This window comes from Indicator indicator, chromosome 8, assembly GCF_027791375.1.
Source record: "Indicator indicator isolate 239-I01 chromosome 8, UM_Iind_1.1, whole genome shotgun sequence".
NCBI classification, from domain to species: Eukaryota; Metazoa; Chordata; class Aves; order Piciformes; family Indicatoridae; genus Indicator; species Indicator indicator.
The window spans coordinates 10,882,065-10,904,284 of NC_072017.1; the positions used below are offsets into that span (position 1 = coordinate 10,882,065).

At 36.5% G+C, this 22,220-nt stretch overlaps 1 protein-coding gene across 1 annotated transcript in view; it reads left to right on the forward strand.

Moving 5' to 3' along the window:
- Positions 1–22,220, forward strand: part of MICU3 (mitochondrial calcium uptake family member 3) — a 47,312-nt gene that overhangs the window by 10,564 nt on the left and 14,528 nt on the right. Inside the window, exons 2-9 of the mRNA XM_054383037.1 lie at positions 1,394–1,547; positions 5,704–5,735; positions 6,449–6,527; positions 9,943–9,990; positions 11,006–11,088; positions 14,999–15,070; positions 16,384–16,422; positions 18,710–18,805. Coding sequence (XP_054239012.1) covers positions 1,394–1,547; positions 5,704–5,735; positions 6,449–6,527; positions 9,943–9,990; positions 11,006–11,088; positions 14,999–15,070; positions 16,384–16,422; positions 18,710–18,805 — 603 coding nt within the window. The remainder of the gene's footprint in view (positions 1–1,393; positions 1,548–5,703; positions 5,736–6,448; positions 6,528–9,942; positions 9,991–11,005; positions 11,089–14,998; positions 15,071–16,383; positions 16,423–18,709; positions 18,806–22,220) is intronic.

Genomic DNA, 22,220 nt, shown 5'->3' on the forward strand with positions numbered 1-22,220 from the left:
CACAATAGCTGCAATCTAAGAAGCAATATACAGTCTTATTCCACTGTAGTTCTACTTGTTGCCTTTCCTTAGTTTGGCACTTGAAGAATTTTATGAATACTGTATGAGATGACAAGAATAGAGACTTTACTGGAAATATCAGACAGTTCAAATAACTGGACTTCCTTGACTTAAAATTGTCCCTTTTCCTGGGATTCAAGATCCTAAATCACCTTTTTCTCCTTAATTATATATATATTCTTTTTTTTTTTTTCCTGACCTGGAGTAATGTAAAAAATTTCAATGCATAAAGATTTATTAATAAAATTGCAGAAGACAAAAAATTACAGCAGTGAAATCCTGATTGTAGTTTCAGCTCTTAAACACAATAAAAATATTTGGATGCATTTGACTTTGAGTTAGAATCAACCAGGTTGGAAGAGACCTGTGTCCCCTTGTCCTGCTGCTGGTTGCCTGGGAGAAGAGACCAACCCCCACCTGGCTACAACCTCCCTTCAGGTAGTTGTAGACAGCAATGAGGTCTCCCCTGAGCCTCCTCTTCTCCAGGCTAAAAAACCCCAGCTCCCTCAGCCTCTCCTCATAGGGCTTGTGTTCCAGACCCCTCCCCAGCTTCGTTGCCCTTCTCTGGACATGTTCCAGTACCTCAACATCTCTCTTGAATTGAGGGGCCCAGAACTGGACACAGTACTCAAGGTGTGGCCTGACCAGTGCTGAGTACAGGGGAAGAATAACCTCCCTTGTCCTGCTGGCTACACTATTCCTGATGCAGGCCAGGATGCCATTGGCTCTCCTGGCTGCCTGGGCACACTGCTGGCTCATGTTCAGCTACTATCAACCAGCACCCCCAGGTCCCTTTCTGTCTGGCTGCCCTTCAGCCACTCTGTCCCCAGCCTGTAATGCTGCATGGGGTTGATGTCGCCAAAGTGTAGAACCCCACAGTTAGCCTTGTTAAATCTCATCCCATTGGCCTCTGCCCACCTATCCAGCCTGTCCAGGTCCCTCTGCAGGGCCCTCCTACCCTCCAACAGATCAACACCTGCTCCTAACTTGGTATTATCTCCAAACTTACTGATGATGGACTCAATCCCCTCATCCAGCTCATCAATAAAGATATTGAACAGGATGGGGCCAGCACTGATCCCCAGGGGACACCACTAGTGACTGGCTGCCAACTGAATATGGCACCATTTGCCACCACTCTCTGGGCCCAGCCCTTCAGCCAGTTCTTGACCCATTTCAGAGTGAATCTGTCCAAGCCATGAGCTGCCAGCTTTGCCAGGAGCTTCTTGTGGCAGATGGTTACATTTACAGGTTTTTTATGGATGAATGGCAGTGACAATGTAACCCAGAACTTGTTTTCATATGTTAAAATTGTTTCCTTCTGTCTTTGAAGGTTGCAGAAAACAGATCAGACCTTGAAGATTTACATCTTTATGCAACTCCTCGGGAGCAACGGTTTCGTAGATTTGCCAGTTTAGAATTTGAAGGACAGCTATATATGACTCCATACGACTTCATTCAGGCTGTCACAAGTGATGAACCCAAACGTAAGCAGGAGGGTTTTCTGTTGGTAAAATTGCTAAGGGAAATGCCAGGGGTGTATGTTATTTTTCCATTTGCTTTTGATGACTACTACTTCTGTTTCTGACTATGGTAGAAAGGTACTGCGTCTTCCAGAATTCTATTTGGTTCTTATTAGGTTGTAGACATCTGTGTGCTAGTCATAGTTAGAACATTCATGCCATAGAGGTCACAGACAGCTCAACAGCTAAAGACAAGAAGCTCATTTGTATCATTGTCATTGACACCGTTACAGTTAAGGTTTCTTTCTGATCAGGCCCATGCTGCTGTAAAACTTTGTCTTTGACTCTGTATAGTCCCTGTGTAAAATAGGCAGGCAAGAGGTCTAGGAGGGTTATCTGCCCCCTCTACTCTGCAGGGGTGAGACCACACGTGGAATAATGTGTCCAGTTTTGGGCTCACCAATTCAAGAGAGATAGGGATCTACTGCAGGGAGTCCAGTGGAGAGCTATGAGGATGATTGCAGGACCTCAATATCTCTTCTGCAAAGAGAGACTGAGAGACCTAGGGATGTTTAGTCTTGAGACAAGAAGGCTGAGAGCGGATCTCGTCAACATCTATAAATATCTGAGGGGTGGGTGTCAAGATGAAGGTGCCAGTCCCTTTTCAGTGGTGCCCAGTGACAGGACAAGGAATAACAGGTACATGCTAGAATACAGGAGGTTCCACCTCAACATGAAGAGACGCTTTCTTATGAGGAGGGTGACAGAGCACTGGAACAGGCTGCCCAGAGAGGTGGACTCTCCTTCTCTGGAGACTTTCAAAACCCACCTGGATGTGTTCCTGTGTGGCCTGCCCTAGGTGATCCTGCTTTGGCAAGGGGGTTGGACTTCATGATCTCTGGAGGTCTCTTCCAGCCCCTAACATTCTGTGATTCTGGGAACAATTTAGGATAGCATTGTTTTGCAATTTTTGCCATCTTAAATTGTCACTTACTATCATGTTGGGATTTTTTTGCCCTGCAGAGGTTTTACATCCATATCATGGCTTTTGAATAACATACTTTGAGGAAGAGTTTCAGTCCCCCAGGGGATCAACTTTCTACACTTAAAAGTTGCCAGAGTTAGCTCTGTGTGTTAGTTAAATTAATGAAAAACAAACTATCAGCTTTAGTTCACTTACTGCAGTTTTTTTTCTTTAAATATCAAAGACTGACTAAATAGTAAGGTGATCCATTTCTGATCTAGTTTGATTTCCTGGCCCTCAGGCTTGCAGTGCATTGGTAGCAGCACACAACTTCTGGGGAAAGTGAATATCTTTTCTCAGGTGTGACATGTATAATAACTCACCTTAAGACTTTCTTCCTCAAGTCAACACCACAAAGCTGGTATCAAGAACAATCAAAAGCAGCTAAAACAGTCAGAGGAAGCTTAAAGCTCTGTGCAGATGTTAGATTTTTCCCCTTTGTTCTCTTAACAGTAAAGAAACAAGAGAAAACAATTCAGCTATGGCACATCAGTGATAAAACTTTTGTAATTTTTGAATACAGATATAATCTCATTGTAACAGTAAACACTGAAGATAGACCTTAGATGGTGAAAACTTGCAAAACTTTGAAACTCTTGGCAGAAAGGAAATTAATTATCTAGGGTTTTTTAAATTGCTCTGCAGCTAAAGGAGAGGAAGCAGATTCTTTACCACACAAGTAAATACGAATACACATCAGCACTTTATATCTACTACCTCTGTCCAGATCTCCAGGTCTTCCTTTTTTTTTTTATTACTGTGGAATTTGGTTTCACTATGTATGGTCATGAAGCATTTGTGCTATATGGCACAATTGTTTAACCTGACATCAGTTAAATATTCAGTTTTAACTCCATTTTATGACAGCTTGACTGGTTTGGCTACACTGTATATATGGTTTGCTATTAAGATTTTTCTGTGTTAATGAAAATTTTGTTTCCTCCTCTCTCACAACAAGCATTCAGACTTTAAAACCAAAACCAAACTAAAAAGTATTAAGCTCTTTCATGCCAAAGGAGAAGAGATCCAGAGCTGAACAGTCAGACACCTGAATCCAGTGTAGCGAGCCTTATTTGTATCAAAATCCTTCCTGTGCATCCAGTGCATGAAAGCAAAACTAACCTGAATGTCCTTTAGTTTTATAGACTAGTATCAGAGATTACATGACTGAGATAATTATTTTAAGGGACAGTGTAAGAGACTTACTAAGTGGATGACTTAGTTGTAGTGGAAGTCATGTTGTCTGGGATATTTGGACAGAAGGCTGACAAGTAGGAAGCAATAGATGACCTGAAAGAGATGACCTGTAGATTACCACTTCCAGCTTCTGATCTCTATGTTAATTTTAACCTTTGTACTGCAGCTTTGACAAAGTACTGCTTTGTCTGTTAGGGCAAGTCTTAGTTTTCTGTCTTGCTCTATTGAAGGTGGTAAGTTTAAGGAAAGTATTTTTCAGAATAAAAGAACACATTCTAAAAATCTAATTTTGTATTTTTGGATAATTTTCTATATAAGCTGCAGGTTGTAAATAACTTGATCCATTCAGGCTGACATAGTAAAGCATCTACATTTTGCAGAAACCCCCCTCCAACATACACCTGTTTTTTTTAAGGGATGAAGACTAGAAAAGTCTGGTTTTGTCAAACAGCAAAAATGCCCTTTGAAGAGTAGTAATAGTAGCTCTTTATGTCTGCTGTATAGAAAAGCTAATAATACTAGACTTGAATGAGATTTGTGATGGAGTGAATGCATCTATTGTGATTGATTTACTTTGGAAATCTTGTAAACCCTACAAAAGTCAAGAGGGTGTTCACTTCCTTTTTTTGATTAAACACTAACTACTATGGTAAGAGTATGTTTTCTTTTAGAAAATGTAACTTTTTTACTCCAAACAGTTATTATAAAAATATAAAACAAATGCCTGTAATGAACTTGTTGCTACCTTTATGGTGCAGGTTTTCATTTGGGAAAATACAATATTTTTAACAGGCATACATGATACCTTTTTATAATTTCAATATATGTTTGTATATTTAGAAAGCCAATTAAAGGAAGAAGAAGTATATTTTGTTCCCTTTGTCTCTATCTATAGTAACTTTAGCCTAATACTGAAGTGTAAGGTGTATGTACACATATCTTTACTTGCCTGCCTAAAAAGAAAATCTATATATAATGTATGAGACTGGGAAATTGATTGGGAAATAGATATATTTATTCGTCAAGTTTTTTATGGTAGGATTAAATGTACATTAATTTGTGTGGGAAATTGTGTTTTGTGTTTTATTTATTATTTTGAGACAAGACTTTAATTAACATTAGTGAATTAAACTGAAAAGTATAACACAATTCTGCATGCTCATGTTAGGATGTGGCTTCATACTGCTCAGCATAGTTAGAGTGGGTTTTGTGGACAGTCTTGGTGATAGCCTTTACCAAGATGTCAAACTAAAATCTCAGTGAATTTCTAACCATGACCTAACATGTGTAGCTTCTGTTTCATGTTAATTATTTAATGAAGCTTGAAGTTCATCATGAGGAAGGGATTTCTAATACCACAGAATATTTTGCTCTATGGAAATTAGCCTTTGCCAACCAAAATGTTATGAATTTGACCATATACTGTGCTACCTCTTATATCTTTGTGAATTCTGATACTCACAGTGCTTTATTTGAATACTGAATCTGTGCAGGTGTTTGTCTTGAGAGGGAGGCAGTGAACCTTGAGTTTTGAATTCTTGGATGCTTGTGGATAACCGTTGTAAAATGTCTTTCTCTGTTCCTGGAGTCTGTCATATGAGGTGTTAGGAAGAAAGCATCTGCTCAGTCTTACTCATCAGTTTTCATTGTTAACAAGCAGTTCCAGTTCTGAACAGGAGGCCCTCTTCACATCCTCTGTTAAAACTACTCACAAAGAAATAAGCCTGACAGAAGCTGTAAAAGGGAGGACAAATCTGAGTTACTAGGAATGGCTGAAGGGAGTCTCAGCACCTGATGTGTTTTCAAGGAGGTTTGGTTTTTTTTTTTGTTTAGCCTTACGGGGTAGGAAAAATATCTCTTCTTTGACTAGAAAGCACAGTAGAGATGCAGTCTAACTTTTACAACACCCGATCGGCATGACTGAATTCTGTGCACTCATAACTTTGTCTTTTATTGCAGGTGCTAAAAAATGGCGATCTCTTTCAAAGCAGGTAGGCAATAATTCCTGTGCTGTCTTATAACCATAGATTTTTATACAATTGCTTTCTTTTCATTATGTCAACCTAGAGTCATAGAGCAAATAAGGGAGTTTCTAAATCTTTGTCACTTCAGACTCAGCTTAATCCAGAATCTCAGATACTTGAACAGCTGCATCTGTTATGTTGGATTTACTGACCTGCTCAAGCCTGTGTCAGTTCTTTCCTTAGCCTATATCTGACTGAGTTTCTTTAGTGTGTAACAGGTTTATCCAAAGCTACCTGAAGTATGGATTTTAAGTAAAGTATATTCATATTCATGGGTGAGGTTTGCTTTATTTCAGGTTGAGTTTTTAAAAAGAACAGTTGCTTGGGCATTGTGTTGAAAACTTTACTGAAATCCAGAGGGATTCCTCATTGGCTTTACTGAATGTGAACAGTTGTTAGTAATTTCAGCAACAGATATGTTACATGTTCCTCTCCAACTGTGTAAACACTTAGAATTCATGCAGATGAGCAATTCTTGGAATAATCATATGTGCAGAAGTTTTATATGTACTTGAATGCCTCCGAAATCATTGTGGTAAACTGAAATTAAATCAACTGGTAGATTTGCATGCAGTTCCTTGTCTTTTCTGTTGGTTTTCTATAATTTACTCATACTTTGTTAACTACTTAATTAAGTATTTAAATATATACTTCTATCTTCTTTTAATCTTATTTTTTAGGAACTGAATCAGATCCTTATGGAGACGCCACCAGTTTGGAAAGGATCATCTAAACTTTTTCGTAATCTTAATGAGAAAGGTGAAGAATAAGAAGTTATTTTCCTGAACTAGGTTATCACTTGTATTAATTTATTGTGACTAGATTGATGTTGGATTTTAATCTGAATCACTTCTTCAGAAGGGTGAAAAGTGTTTGTTGCTTTCTCCATTTTACAGCATGGGAAAGTTCCCTTCAGTGTCTACAGTGTTTTAGTCGTGTCGTCTTACAGCTAGCAAGTGAATTGGTGCCTTGGAGTTTGTTGAATTGACATTTGAATGTTTCAAGTTCAGTTTGTGTTCTAATGAATAATGATTTATAGCCCACAGATAGAATATTCTAAAACACAAAATAAGAGGACTGGAAGACCTGTCATGTGAAGGAAGGCTGAGAGAACTGGGTTTGTTCAGCCTTGAGAAGAGAAGGCTTAGGGGAGGCCTCATAGCCATGTACAAATACAGAAAGGGTGACTATCATGAGGAGGGAGACTTCCTTTTTGTGAAGAGTCACATGGTAAAGACAGTGGGTAAAAGTTGCTACTGCGGAGATTCAGACTCAATGCCAGAAAAATTTCTTTCACCATTTGAACTATTACACATTGGAACAAACTTCCAAGGGAGGTGGTGGATTCCCTTACATTAGGCAGTTTCAAGGCCCATCTTGACAGGGTGCTGGGCCATCTCATTTAAACTATATTCTTACTTTGAAAGGTTGGATTAGATGATTCTTGAGGTCCCTTCCAACCTGGTATTCTATGAATCTATGAATATTTTTACCTTTTTCAGTAGATTCAGTGATGTGATTATTTTTAAAGACAGTAATGGTGTCCTCTATCACTGAATAAGCATTTTTCTTCACAACTCAGATAGTTTCAGAAATACTGTATATCCCTTTAAATTCTGCAGATGAGGGCTTTGATTGCTTTTAAAAGTCAGCGTTGGTAAAAGGAAGAGCCAAGAGCCACTCGTGGTCTCCCTCTTTTATTTTCTTTCTTAATAAGCTCTATCACTTCAACAGGAAAAAAAAAACAGCTATGGTGGCTTGTATACAGATATTTAAAAGCTATTTATGATAAATCACATTCTCTTTTGCTTATATTCAGAATGGCAAATGGAGCATTTTAAATATATTTAAAAGCAGCCAGAAGTACTTGCTATAAAAGAAAGACACTTTATGAATGTTTAAAATAAGCATGACAGTGACAAAATTCCACTTAAACATGTGCATGTAATTAATTAATTCAACAGTGGCTGAAATTTATCAAAGGAGTAAGGATGTACCTACTCTCAGAGGAGGTCCCAGCTCAAACCACTAGTCTGTGGAGGCACTCCCATTTTCCCCTAAGTCTGCAACCAGAATTCCAGAGGCAGAAACTGGCACATCTTTTCATCATATTTCAGAGAATTGTAGAACTGTGGAATGGTTTGGGTTGGAAGGGACCTCCAAAGGTCATCTAGTCCATCTTCCCTGCAGTAAGCAGGGACATCCTCCATCAGATCAAGTTGCCCAGAGCTCTGTCGAGCCTTGCCTTGAATATCTTCAAGAATGGGGCCTCAACTACCTCCCTGGGCAACGTCTTCCAGTGTTCTACTACCCTCATGGTAAAGAACTTCCTCCTAACTTCTTTTCTTTCTTTGTATTTCCTTGCTCTGTATAGTCAGAGTGGCTGACTTTTGAAATATTAATTACATAAAAATTCAGCTTAAAAATCTGTTAAATCAGTACATTACCAGAACGAAACATCTGGATGTTGCTTATTAAGTCTGTAATAAAATGTCTGCAACATGTCCAGTGTTGGTTTCAACAAAGTCTTACTCCAGTTTTCTGCCAGTGAAATTCTACAGAAGTTGATGGAATTAAGAGGACTCAAAACTAACATAATAAGCTGATAAAATTAGTAATAAAATCTAGCACTTACATAGATTTTCAGTATGCATCATGAAACAAAAAGTAGGTCTTATGACTAGTGAAAAGTATGGGAATAGAATTTCAGGTCCCTTAATTCTAATTTGGTGCTTATTTAGTACATGACGTGAAAACTCCAAGATTAATTTACTTGTTTTCTTTAAAACCATTTAAGTCAAATTTTAAGCTATTTAAACATCTAAAGAAGTGGCTGTTTGTAGAAAAACTTTTGCACCTGACTTGGACTGAAATCAAGGAGACAGGCAGCAGCTTTTGAAAATTTCAGCTGATAGACATCTTTACTCTCAGGCATTGAAATACTTTTTTTTTTTTTCCTCTTTGAAATTGTCTAATATTGTGGACTGACAACACTTGGTTTTGGAGGACAGACAGAATCAATTGATTAGAAATCAGGAACCAGTTTTGCTAGTTCAGCCTCAAAGATAATTAGAGCTAGGGCTTTTGGGAGAGCTGCAAGTCATTGTTTTCAGTTCTTATTGAACTATAAGGTGCTTCTCTTCATTGTTACTACAGACACCAGCAAGGTTACCTCTTTGCCCCAGAGCTACAGCTTATGGTACTAGGCACGCTATTTGGATGTGATTTCATCTCTAATTTAAGTTGTACCTTCTGAAGACAAAATAAGGTGCCAGTGAACACTGTGACCGCCTTTAGACATTTAATGAAAGATGAGAATCTTAGAATGTATTCCTTATGGATCTTCTGAATGTAGAGGAGAGTACAAATGTCTCTTAACAGGCTTTAAAAATATTTCACAGAATGTTGACATTCATTTATTCAGAGTTTTAATATAAATTTCAGGTGATTATTATGAAAATGTGCACATAAATAGAACTCTAAAGCCCAAATCTGTGCTTAAGTTACATGAGGCCAAATTTTCAGTTAATATAGGACATGCGCTTATAAAACACACATTAAAGTCAAAAACTGTATTCAAACAGCACGTTTGAATCACTATTAATATTCTCAGGGTAAATGTTCTCATACTGTTGTCATGAATTATTGGTGGGTTTTTTAGAAAGGAAAAGGAAAGGAAGGAAAAGAAAGGGAAAGGGAAAAGAAAGGAAAAGGGAAGGGAAAGGAAAGGGAAAAAGGAAAGGAAAAAGGAAAAGAAAGGAAAAGGGAAGGGAAAGGAAAGGGAAAAAGGAAAGGAAAAAGGAAAAGCAAGGAAAAGAAGGGAAAGGAAAAGAAAGGAAATGAAAGGAAAAGAAGAAATTATATTAACTTCTAAGAATCCAGTTTAATGACCCATTTTCCACTGACTCTAGTTGTTTATTTACCATATTTAATATATTCCTCCCCTAAAATACTCAAATCCAAACCAAATAAAAAAAAAAAAAAACAAAACCCAAACACCCCATAGAGCAATATTTTTAGACAAATAACTCACTGACTAGATTGAATACAGCTACATGCACACAAATATGAATAATTCCCCTAATACACAGATTTAATATTTTTAAGATGTGAATACAAGGTGAAACTAAGATGGCATAACTTCGTATCTTTTTGTTGTTGTTGTTATCTCCAGGTGTGATTTCTTACACAGAATATTTATTCCTCTTATGTATTTTAACAAGTAAGTATTTTTGGAAAGCCTGAACCCTTTTTTACAAATTTCTTACAAAGATCAAATTGTACTGATGTACATTACATTGTTTTGGTTTGGGGGTTTTTTGTTTGTTTTGTTTTGTTCTTCTCCTACCCATAATCCCAAAACAGAAGAACTTGTAGTTAAACTAAGCCTGATACAGACTTTGATAATTTAAAAGGTGTTTTCTGTGTAGAAGTGAAGTGTTTTGCTTGTCTTTCATTTGTATGTAATTAAAACATAACCCTCTTATCCAGGGTCATTTTTCAGACATGATCTAGATTCTCAGTTTGAGTTAGAGCAGGAGCTTGACCCTGAACAATTACAATCCCTAAGTGCTGGGTTGATGCATGTTATTCCATAATGTCTTTGTTACCTGGATCAACACTTGGCCATAATTCATCCATATTGCATCCATGTGTATTATTGAAATGTTGCCTAAAGACTTCACTTACTAGTACCCTCAAAGTCCCCATGTGTTGGAAATAAGTTAAAATTCTGCTCTGGTTTCAAATTTCCATGATTCTTAAGCCTGGAAACAAGCAAATGCTGTGATTTTTTTCAACACGTGATTTATTTTGACCAGAAATTGCATCCTGTACCTGTTTTTAAAGTGTCCTTTTAAATACTGCTTTCATTGCAAATTTGTTTTCTACAAATTTGTGTTTTGAAACATAAAATGGACTCCAGTTATGAACTAACACTCTTAACTATCCAACCAGTCAGTATTGTGAGGTACTTCTCTTGTATATTTCATATTGTATTTCTGCTGGCTCTTTCCTCTGATCCATGAATTTGTGAGCAAGCCTTCTGTTTTCATAACATGGATAAGATTGTTTTACAGATGCTATGATTTGCATTTACCGTGTACACAAATGTACTAATTTAAATTAGATGAGGATATGTTTTCTTATAAACAGATAGCAAATAATTGTTCTGAGTTTTATGTTTGCTTTCTTTCCAAGCAAATAAATAATTGAATGGGTTGGGGTTTGGTTTGCAGAGCCACATGCAGGTTTTAGAATCGCATTCAACATGTTTGATACTGATGGCAATGAGATGGTGGACAAAAAGGAATTCTTGGTGGTATGTATTTATACATTTTGATGTAATCTTGAAAACTCTTTGTCTGGACGGTGACTCATGATGATATCAATGATCATGAGAACACCAGCTGTTCTTCACTGAATGTAGTTGTTTATTTCTTTTATTTACTGTAAATAGTTAACTTAGTGTAAATTGTAAATAGTAGCTCCTTATTACAGTGGAGTGTTGTGTATAATGATTTTTGAAGTTAAACTCCAGGTTTTATTCTGGATCTTTTTAATTGCTACTGCATTCACAGATAATTAGGCTATTAAAAAATATTGCTGTATCAATGGTCAGCACAATTCTTTAATTAACATAATGATGGAGGGACCTACAAAAGAATCTTTTCCTGGGAGAACATTTCATTTTGTTGTTCATTTTGCTTAGTCCCTGATGAACCTGGATTGACTGACATAATGCAGCACTATCATCTGCTTTGGACAAGATTTGTAATGGAATAAAATGTACAGATAATCTAGTTCAGCCCACGAAATCCATATGCTGCAGAAATTTGCTAAGATAGGGTTCAGCAGCTTCTTTACAAGGAGAATATTCCACAACAAAATTTACTTTGAAATGAGTAATTTTCCTGTGCTTTGGAACAGTTGGCAGAACATCTAGAACTTGGCAGTAGTTTTGCTGCACTCAAGGTTTTGTTAGATTACAAATCTGAGTTACAGTTTTTTCAAACTAGAGCTTGACTCAGTTTATTACTTGGAAAAAGCAGTTCTCTAAATTCTCCTTACTAATTATTTAAGCAAGAAGTTTTGTTGTTTTTTTTGTTTGTTGGGTTTTGGTTTTGTTTTGTTTTTCTGATTAGAAATTTAAACAGTTCTAAAAGGCCTGGACTTTGAAAAAAAAAAAAAAAAGATCTTACATTACATCATTGAGATTTGTGCATTAAGAACAAAAAAAAATCTTCAAAAAATCTTAAATAATCCACAGTGTTTTGATTTTGATCATGATAGATCTCATAATTGTGTCTTAAAATTTGAGTACTTTGTAATTTTCCAAGTTACAGGATCCCCTAAATATAGGAGAATACACTGACAAGTATGAAATGAAAACACCTTGGAACAAGAGGACTACTTCAGATTTATGTTAATTTCATGTATTTTCTGATCTCAGAAGACATGAGAGGAATAATTAAATGAATGTCAGTGATGAAGTAAAAAATTATAATTAAAAGTTGTGAAATGCAGAAAACCTTCAAGGTCATTAACTCCAACCATTATCTAACTCTACCAGGGGCCACTACTACACCATGTCCTTGAGCACCATATCTAGACTGCTTTAAAATACATCCAGGGATGGGGATTCAACCACTTCCATGGGCATCCTATTCCAGTCTTTGAGAACCCTTTCAGTATAGTTTCTCTTAATGTCTAACCTAAACCTCCCCTAGTGTAACTTGATGCCATTTCTTCTTGACCTATTGGTTTTATTATGTGATTCAGTATATAAAAATGCAGTGGAATAGATTGGCAAGCTTTTTTTTCATAAATGAAATGCTGCCACTACAACAGCTAAGCATGAGGAAATTGAAGTATGAGGCTTTGTCTTTCAGAAACTGATGCTGAAAATGACATCAAGTATATATAAGGCAGGAAGCAAGGACAACATTTAACTACAGATCTTGCATCTAGTTGTCTTTACATCCTGGTTTTATTTTTTGTCTGCCATGGTCCCTGATAAGAGTTACCAGACTTGATGGATAGCAGAAAGAAAGGAGAATTTTCAAACATTAGATAGACAGTTCTCCACCTAGTACTGTATTTAACTAATTTGTATAGATTAAACTTGACCCTAATGCTGCTTGATTAATGTGTCAGTGACCCTTCAAAAGTCACAATTAATTTTTCTGGTAACAACTTTAGTGTTTTTGTAAACTAATTCCACAGCATTTGTGCTTTCCTCTTTGCTTATGTCATAGAGGTGAGGTCAGGGAACACAGGGATTGTATTGCCTTGTTACAGGAGATCTTGGTTTTCTGCTTTCAGCAGTCAGTCTCATTATCCTGTTTCAAACAATGTTCCTATGAAAGTACTCCTAGATCCATTTTGCATTCACTTTTCTACATGCTGGTATCCTATAGCACTTCTTCTGAACAAAAGATCCATTTCCAGAAGCCTAGCAAGTGCTTTAATGATGGATGCAACAGAATCCTACTCCCTTTGCCTCTGTGGCAGGGGAAATGCATCCAAGGATGCATTGGCATATACCAATCTTTTTTGGTTTTTCAATTACTGCCACTCTTCTCTCCTACTTGATGGCTTGTCACTTCCCTTTTCACAAGGTATTTTCTTTCTGCTTCTCTCTCTTCATTTACCTTTCTTCATTCCACAGTTCTGGGTTGCAAAAGGCCATCCAGCTAGATGTTCTATCCTTATCAGCCTATGTTACACTAATTGTACCCGTAAGCTTGCAAAAAACTAGAAAAAATGCCAAGGTCTGTGAATTGATCCTATACTCAAAACCAGATGCAGTAGCACACACAATATTTAGGTCTGTATTTGCCTTATAGGCAGTTGCAGAACACAGCAGTCTATTTTGGAAATTTATAAATTTCAGATCTGTTTGCTATTTAATCACTAAACATGGATTTCATTTATTTCAGTGTTGGGTGTCATTTGTCTCAGCAGTGTCATGCCCTTGCAATGGAGCTTGCTGATGCTTTTGTCTTAGTTGTCAGCCTTCTCTGAAATATGGTGTTCTGAAATTAAATTTGGAAAATTTGATTGCAAAATTCATCACACACTTTATCTTCCCCATACCAATCCCTGGGGAGCTCTGTGTGCAAGCCAGTACAGTATCATGTTTTTATCAGACTTCTGGTAGGTAAAATCAGGTCTTTGAAAAGTCTGATAAAATTGTGTCTGTTTGCCATGATGTTTGGTTCTAGGCAGGACAGATTTGTCAGCAGCAGTGTTTATTGTTTTTTCCAGCCCACTCTGAGATGAGCAAATGCTACAAGTGGCAGTACAATATTTTCACGTGCAATTTTTGAGAAGCTGAAGTTTACTGGTAGAGATACAGATGGTATCATAGTCAATATTGCTCTCTCTTGCTGTGAAGAGTCAACACTGACACTTTTTTTTTAATGGTTTAAGAATATTAGGAAGTATTACTATAAATAAAAAACATGTAAATAAAACAGATACAAAGGAAGGTAAGTACAGACCAGTCCTTGCTCTGAAGACTTATAATTAAAAAAAAAAAAAGTGCAAGAATCTCTATGTTTTAAGTCTTGTATTTGAGGTTTCCTCAGAAGTCATGTTTAAAGCTCTTAATGCAGAGAAAGTTGTGAAAGGGGTATTTTACAAGTCCTGAAGGTATTCTTTGAACAGACTTGAAAAAAAAGGGTACTTGATAAATTACTCTTCAATAGTAGTAGTTTGTTGCTGCTGAAGGGGAATGTTTCACCCCCACCAGATGTTTCCACCCCTCCTTTGTGCCAGCAGGAGTAAGAACTGCTCTGGTCGGAAACTGGTGATATGAAAAAAAGATTGAATCAGCAGACTACATAGTCACACAGATAGTAATTACTACCCAACAAGAAAGGATATGCCTAGAGGTGATGAAAAAGGCTGGAACTTCCCCTTCTCATGTAGGCTGGACTGGTCAAAATATAAAGCTAAATAGGATGTGCTTAGTATTGTGCTCCCAAATAGAATTATTAACCTAACTTTGTGGGAAAAATGTTTCCTTTTTTCCTTTCTGTGTGATGGGTAAGGTCACAGAAGGAAATTAAGGCATGAATATCAACAATAAAACATCATGGAAACACTGATATTTTAGTAAAGAACTACATTTTTATAGTTTGAGGTGTTCCCCACAATCAGTAATTGTTATGCATGTGAAATAGCTTGAAAACTAAATGAGAGCAAAATGGTTTGCTTTTTTTTAGCTACAAGAGATTTTCAGGAAAAAAAATGAGAAGAGAGAGAGAAAAGGAGATGAAGAGAAACGTGCAATGCTGGTAAGTAAAGTTATAGTTGGAGCTGGTGGTTTGTTTTCTTCAATGTAAGGACAGCACTTTGTGTAGATATTTCACTAATTAATATTTTTAAACAATAAATTCTTATCATTAAAAGAATATGCATAACTTTTCTATAATTAAGAATGCAGTATTTAGCCTAAACTGTAGTTATTGGGGAGGGAAATGCGGGGTGGGGGGGAACTGTAGTTAGTGAGGGGAAAAAATTGTGTTTAAAAAATGTGTTACATATTATGATGGTGGCGTTGATTCCATTCAGAGTCTGTTGATCTAGGAAAAAGTGAATAGTAATGTCCTGCTGTTACTGTCTGTAAGAGTGAGAGATCTCAGTGACAAGACCAAACTATACTCCTATACTCCTAACTAACTGAAGCTGTTCATGTAGTCATACTGATGCTGATATTTGTTACTAACATAGTAGTTTAAAAATAGCTGAAGAAATATTGCAAGTGAGCTTAGATGTTTTTTTAAACTTAATTTTTTAGTTAAATACTGCTTATGACCAATGCAAAATGATTCTCGTTGTTTATATTATCTTAAGAGATTTTTGTGGAATGTTGGATGCTCATTCTTATAGAATGTCAAATTTGCATTTCTTATGTGTATAAGAAAGGTAAGTCAGAAGCAGCCAAGTCTGTGGTCATTTGTCTGGAGGATGGCAGCAGGAACTTAATTTCCTGTTGGACAAGTAAAAGTCAGGGACCAGTGTCTGTGAAGCACACAGCAGAAAAAGTCATGTTCATTTGCAATTTGAATATTTGTGGCAAGAATTCCTTATCATAAGAAACATTTTGACATGTATGCACTCTTAGTGCCTATTATGTTTTGGGGACCATAGGTGCTTCATCTCATGTCTTTGTCCCTGAAACTATAGGAAGTTTGAATTTCAAGAATTAAAAGTTTCTAAATATTCCCTGAGCATAAAAGGGAGCTTTTCTTCCATCCCAGAGAGACCTCTCCTTCTCAGCCATTCAAAACAATGTCAGTTGTTGAATCTCTTACACACTCTTTGAACAAGAAAACTTACACCCAAAAGAAGAGCTTTCAGAAAAAGACACAAAATGGAACATTTCTCTTGAGAGTAATCTCTGGAATCCTGTTCTTCTCTTCTGAAAATCTGAAGAAAGAGTTTGAGGATAAACCATTTTTTCTTCACTGTCTCTTGAAACACAAAAATATCTAATATGTAAAGATTTGCTTGTTTTAACCTATTCTATTGTCTTTTTTTTTTCTCCTTCCTTTGGCTTCATTCTGACATGTGATACTTGGCTTGGCCCGTTTTTACTCTATGTCAGCGTCTTCAACTTTATGGATATCACACTCCTACTAACAGTGTATGTACTCTAATTATCTTCACTTTATGCCTTCTTCAGCAGTGAGGACAAATAATGTGCTATAAGAAAATTTTCTATGTTTATCTTTTTCATCAAGTGAATTACTTCTGCTAATCAGTAGAAATGTGATGGATCTTTAATTGCATTGTGCATGCTTGTTGCATGCTTTCTGGAACAAGCAAGCCTAACAGGAGGAAAGGTTGCTGTCTCTACATAAAATGAAGGGAAAAGATATTTTTAAGGGAAAGGACAAAAGTTATCTCAAGAAATTATAGACTTGTTTTTAATTAAGGCATATGAATTAAGTCATCCTGTGTGAGTCATTTGATCCATGTCTGTGTGATCTGCTTCTGTATAATGTGAAGTAATAATTAGTCAGATCAGTTCTTCACCTCTTTGTGAAGAGGAGGCAGCTGAAGATGCTCAAGACCAAGGAGATGCAGTCTAAAATGTCTAGGATGGTAAAAAGTGCTGTCTTGAGCCCTTCTCCCTAATTCATCCATCTTGGGCAGTGTCAAGGTCTATAAGCCATAAAGTGCAGACACCAGTATTTTAAGTGGGTTAAATATGTTTTGTATGTAGTGTACATTAATTCTTTCAAATCATGTTCTGGGGCATACTGCAGTTGTGTGTCAAGGCTACTACAGTATGTGTTGCATGAGTGTTCTTACTAGCCAAATGCCAAACAGAACATGATAATTATGAGATGCATGTCAGGAAAATAAAACATGCATGCCCAGAAGCACTAATTCCACTGGCTGAAGTGAATCTACAGTCAGAAAACAAATTTAGTGAATACTTAGAATAGATAATTACCCAACTGTGTGCATAAAAGAATAAGGTGTTGTTCATTCACATGACCCAGTGAACCTCAAAGGGATAAATAAGCATAAGAAAGAAGTTGCTGAGGACCAAATCTTGTACCCACTGAAGTAAACAAATTTATCTGAGTTTAGCAAATTAGGACTGAATGGGCTTATACATGAGAATACTGTGGCCACAACATAGGAACTGTTACTCCATAGTAAGAGAAACATAGCACCAGAAATTTTCGAAAAGGATTCAAAAGTAAAAGATCCATGAAGCATGGGTATAATTCCTGTACATTGTGGTGTTTCTTTGATGGCAATTTACATAAAGGGCTGAGTTGAGTTGGTTAGTGGGGGAAGTAACAGAACTTGTAGAAGCAGTACATATAAAACGTTTTGATGTAATGTAGAATACACGGAGGTGATAAACCTACAGTATTCTTTATGATAACAATGTGGATTCATACGTCTCAAAGCAGCATACATCTTCTAAGAGAACAGTATGTGCTGAGTCAGAAAAAAAAATACAAATTTCTATTTGGAAGATTAAACTCATTCTATCTTTGTCTTACCTGCCCAGAAGGGTATGAGTTGGAAGCCATGAAAGTAGGAGATCTACTTTAGATTAACTTGTGAAGAGAAAGGGGAAAATGCATTCTGTTGCAACAACCCTAACCGAGTTCAAATAGCCTTCAGCTGTCTTTAAGCTCACCTCCCTTCGATTTTTTGGCCAAAAAAACGAGATAAATGTATTGCAAAGCTCTTCCAGAAGTAACTGTAAGATAAAGAAGGCCTGTTTTAATAAGGGAGGATTTTTCAGACTTCAAAAATGAAATGTTTCAGAGCAAAAAGGTAAGCATATTTTCCTTGCAGGGATTAAACGCTTTCTGTTTGACAAGGTAAGTTTGATCAGCAGATATGCATAGTGATATGCATCTCTTGATAAAGTATGGTACAGTTGAAGGTGGAACTAACTACACTTGTTTTTTGCATTTCTTTATTGGTGCAAGGGTGTCATCCTGATGATTGGATGAAATTAATTTTATATAACTAGTTGTATGGTGATAGCTATATTTTGACTAATGAGAAAGCAATTTTCACAAATAGTAAATAAATTTTGGGGTAAAATAATTGCTAGAAAAAACAACAGCAAAATCCTGAGTTAAGATGTGTATTTTCACATGTGCTTTTAATAAATATTTTCACTTCTTGCTTTCTCAAATTTATTTTGTTTGGGAAAGTGGAGGCTGTTGATACTTTTGGAACAGCCAAGTTATAAGTAATAAGCAAATGACTATAACTGACCAGCGTCCTTTCAATTAAAGAAGTGTCATGGAACTGCATAGAAAATTCTGTGTAGAAGCAAAAGAATCAAGCCTTGCTTTTGAAGATCAGATGGAAAAGATTTTAAAGTCTGTAAGCAATTGTTTTATTGTTCTTTGGTTCTCAAACAATTGTGCTTCTTGAAACTTCTGCAGGTTCTTAAAACAGAAGGAGAGGACCTTGTCCCCAGAAGCTATTGGGATACTTTGAGACGTAGCACAAGCCAAGCACTCTTTTCGGACCTTGCAGAGGTACATGACAACCTCTGCAACCTCTGTGTCTGGTCCATGTTCCTATTCTGATTGTTTTCCTATGCACTTTGGTTCTTCTATTTCTTTTAATTACCTTTCTTTCTTTCTTTTCTTTTCTTTTTCTTTTTTTTTTTTTTTTAAACCTGGAAGTCTTCAGATGAAACAGATTTGTTTCTCTGCAGTGTGGTAATTGAAAGTTGCCATTTCCCTGAAAAAGCCCAGTTAACCTTTTGAAAGAGTTGAAAGATCAAGTCCTCTTAAGTGGTTACAATAGGAAGCATTTGCTAACACTAACAGTGACAATATTTCACAGTTAGAGAAGTAATTCAGGGAACCTTTGCCATTTAGGCTCAATCCAGCAATAGGAACATTTCAGCCCTTTAAGGTTTTCATCTTTAGGTCCTTAATGTACTTTTCATGTATGTTATCAGAGCATATCTTCACAAAAACAGCACCATGCAAAGATCATTTAAATTGCTTGCTCAGACCAGGAATGTTTTAAGGTAACCAAAACATTAGTCAATCTTTTTTAATATTACATGATCATGATTGAGGACTAGCAATATCACTGAGCTGTCAAATTAATTTCCATAATGCTTTAAATTCTAATAAGATTCCTGTTTCATGGTCTGCTTTCAGGTAATTAAGATAAGTTATTTGTATTGATCATTTAGGAAGGTCAGAAAACTAGATCATTTAGGCTTCTTTATGTTCCGTACAGTGAGGGTGATTGCTTTGCTGGTTATGGGCATTAAGGGACATACAGCAACTCCCCACTGACTCTGGTCTCAAGTTTCATGCTTCATAAGCAGGATCATAATGAGAGAAGAACAAGGAACTGAAACAAACCTCCAGGGTAAAACAATCTTTTGCTTTGCTTCATAAGCAATGTGTGCTCCATATTAAAAGTAATTAGTGTTTTGTCCCTGCTGGCCCTCTGCAGAAGCTATTGAATAACCTGAGGATTTGGATGGACTTTTTCTAATTTCCACCTTGAATTTACTCATAGTCTCCTCATACCAGTCTGTTGTCCCCTCATTTTCATAGAGCTGTTTATTCTTTCATGTTGCTCTTCTTACTTATGGTTGTGTTTATAGATGTAGTCATAACCCTCAGTTTTGGGTATCATAGACTACACACAACAAGGTCTGATTTTTCTCTTCCCAGATCTCAAATAGGCCTTCTCTGTGCCTCTCTCAGCTTGAAGTCATTGGCTTTGAACAAAACAAAATGTAGTGTTACAGAGTGGAGTTTTGTACCAGTATTTATAGCAATATTCATAGTAACAATACATCCATAATAATCTTGCAACAAAACAGTATACCCAGCCTTTTTTTTTAATTTGTTTTTAAATGGATGAGCTCCTAAACTGTTAGTCCAGTGATTAGTCCTCACTTACTCCACCAGATTTTAAAACTCACAATAACAGTGTTCTTGTCTAGTCTGCTAAGGGGAGACATAGAGGGGAGAGAGGGCTGCTGTTTTCATTGACTGGTGAAGGAGCTTGAGACATTGAATTAACTGTCATTTTAATCTACAGTTAGATAGCATGAATTCAGTCCCAAGTACAGATGGCCTTAAGTTTGCTGATCTCTCCCCACTTCTTAATTGAAGAGGTTTATTACATCTGATGCCTCAGACTATCTGTAACTACAATGTAATTGATCTTAACAAGTAGCTATACTAAACACTGATTTAAATTGTAAGATGCATTGTCTTCTCACTTGTAAATCATTTTATGAAGAGAAATCATGCCCAACATTTGCTCCACTGACAGTTTGCCACTTCTCATCATAATCATCTTTGTCTTGCTTGAATTAAGTTTGAGCTGCCTGGCTTTCATCCGTATCTTCCCCAGATACTCTGATACTCTTGTATCTGTATTATATTATAGCCATCTGTACTGAGAAGGTGGCATAAAGGTAGCTGACACTGGAGTGTGTGTTGTTTTGTAGCCTTTTGAGAAGTTGAACAGGGGAGTAAAATAGGTTAATTATTGTGAGAATCAATTTACAAGGTCTCTTCGGGTGTAGAAGTTATTCATCACATCCAGTTTCTTTCTAGGAAAGTTTACAGTACCGTTTCTGCTATCCCTAATATGTCAACTGCACCATTCTATTGAAATATGCCAATTACCACTGAATTCAGTTTGTGGGTTTATTCTCGAATTACTAAATGAAACTGGAAATGGACAGATTTCTCAGCACTATTGAGAATCAAGGACTTGCACTAAGAAACTTCTTACTAATTCAAGGCATAATACGCATACTTTATTCTCTGAATATGTTCCTGCAAGTGGACTGTTGCTCATGAGTGCAACTTTCAGTCAAAAGCTAGAAATGATTTAATGCTATCAGTGCAGAAGGAGCACAGGAGTAGTTTACAGTTGTCTGCATTTCTGCAGAGAAGCATACTGGCTTGAGTTTCTGAGGTGAGGTTCTTGTTTGGGGTTTTTTCATTTAGTGAGGCTGACCAAATGGGAATTGTGAAAAGACTTACAGAGTGTATTTTTGTTTTTTAATGGTTCTTTAGGTATGGGTGAATGCAGCCCAAGTCTAAGGTTTTGAAATGTTTTTGCAAGATGAAAGGCTGTAATTTAACATTTGATATCTTTTCAGCGTACTTGAGGGAAATTGTTTGAATGTGCCTAGGGATTTAGTTGCTTAAAAGACTTAAGAAATCAGGGTATCTGCATTTCAGTATACTGTGTCCTATAGTGGAGGAAAACAATATTAAAAGACAAATAGTGATTACTTCTCAGAGTTAGCTTGCTCACTCGAGGAGCAGAGCTGTCTTAATTGAAGGACATTAAATATCTTTCTACCTATGTATACACTATGTCATCTTATTTCTCCCTGGAGAAGAATATGAGAATAAAGAGGAAGCTGGAGTACATGAAATACAATCTTGAGAATCCTAAATTGGTTACACTAAGGTACTGAAAAGTCTCTCTCATTTCTTTAATTCTTGGTTGTTGAAAGGAAAGGATTTGTGTTTTTATTGTCTCATGTTTTCCCTTGTTGTTGATACATAAATACTCTTAACTGATACATAAATACTCTTAATTGCATTTTGCATTATTTACAAATCAGTATGTATATTTGAAAATAATATGGTGTATTCTTAGACAATATAGATATTGAATTGTTTTTTCGTGATACATGATGGTAAACTGCATACTGGTCAACATTTCTTCCTAATTTCTTCATTTAGAGTTTCTCCATCTGTGTAAATTTATAGCCTCTTCAGCTACAAAATAAAGTCAGACTTAAAGGACTTTTGTGCAGCTCTGCCTGTGCAAGTCTCTACAGATCTGTATAAACAGTTTTCTGTTCTTAAGAGTAAATCCTATGGATTTATCATCTATCATTATGGTGGTAAATTGGTACTGTTACATCTCCCAAACACTTACTAG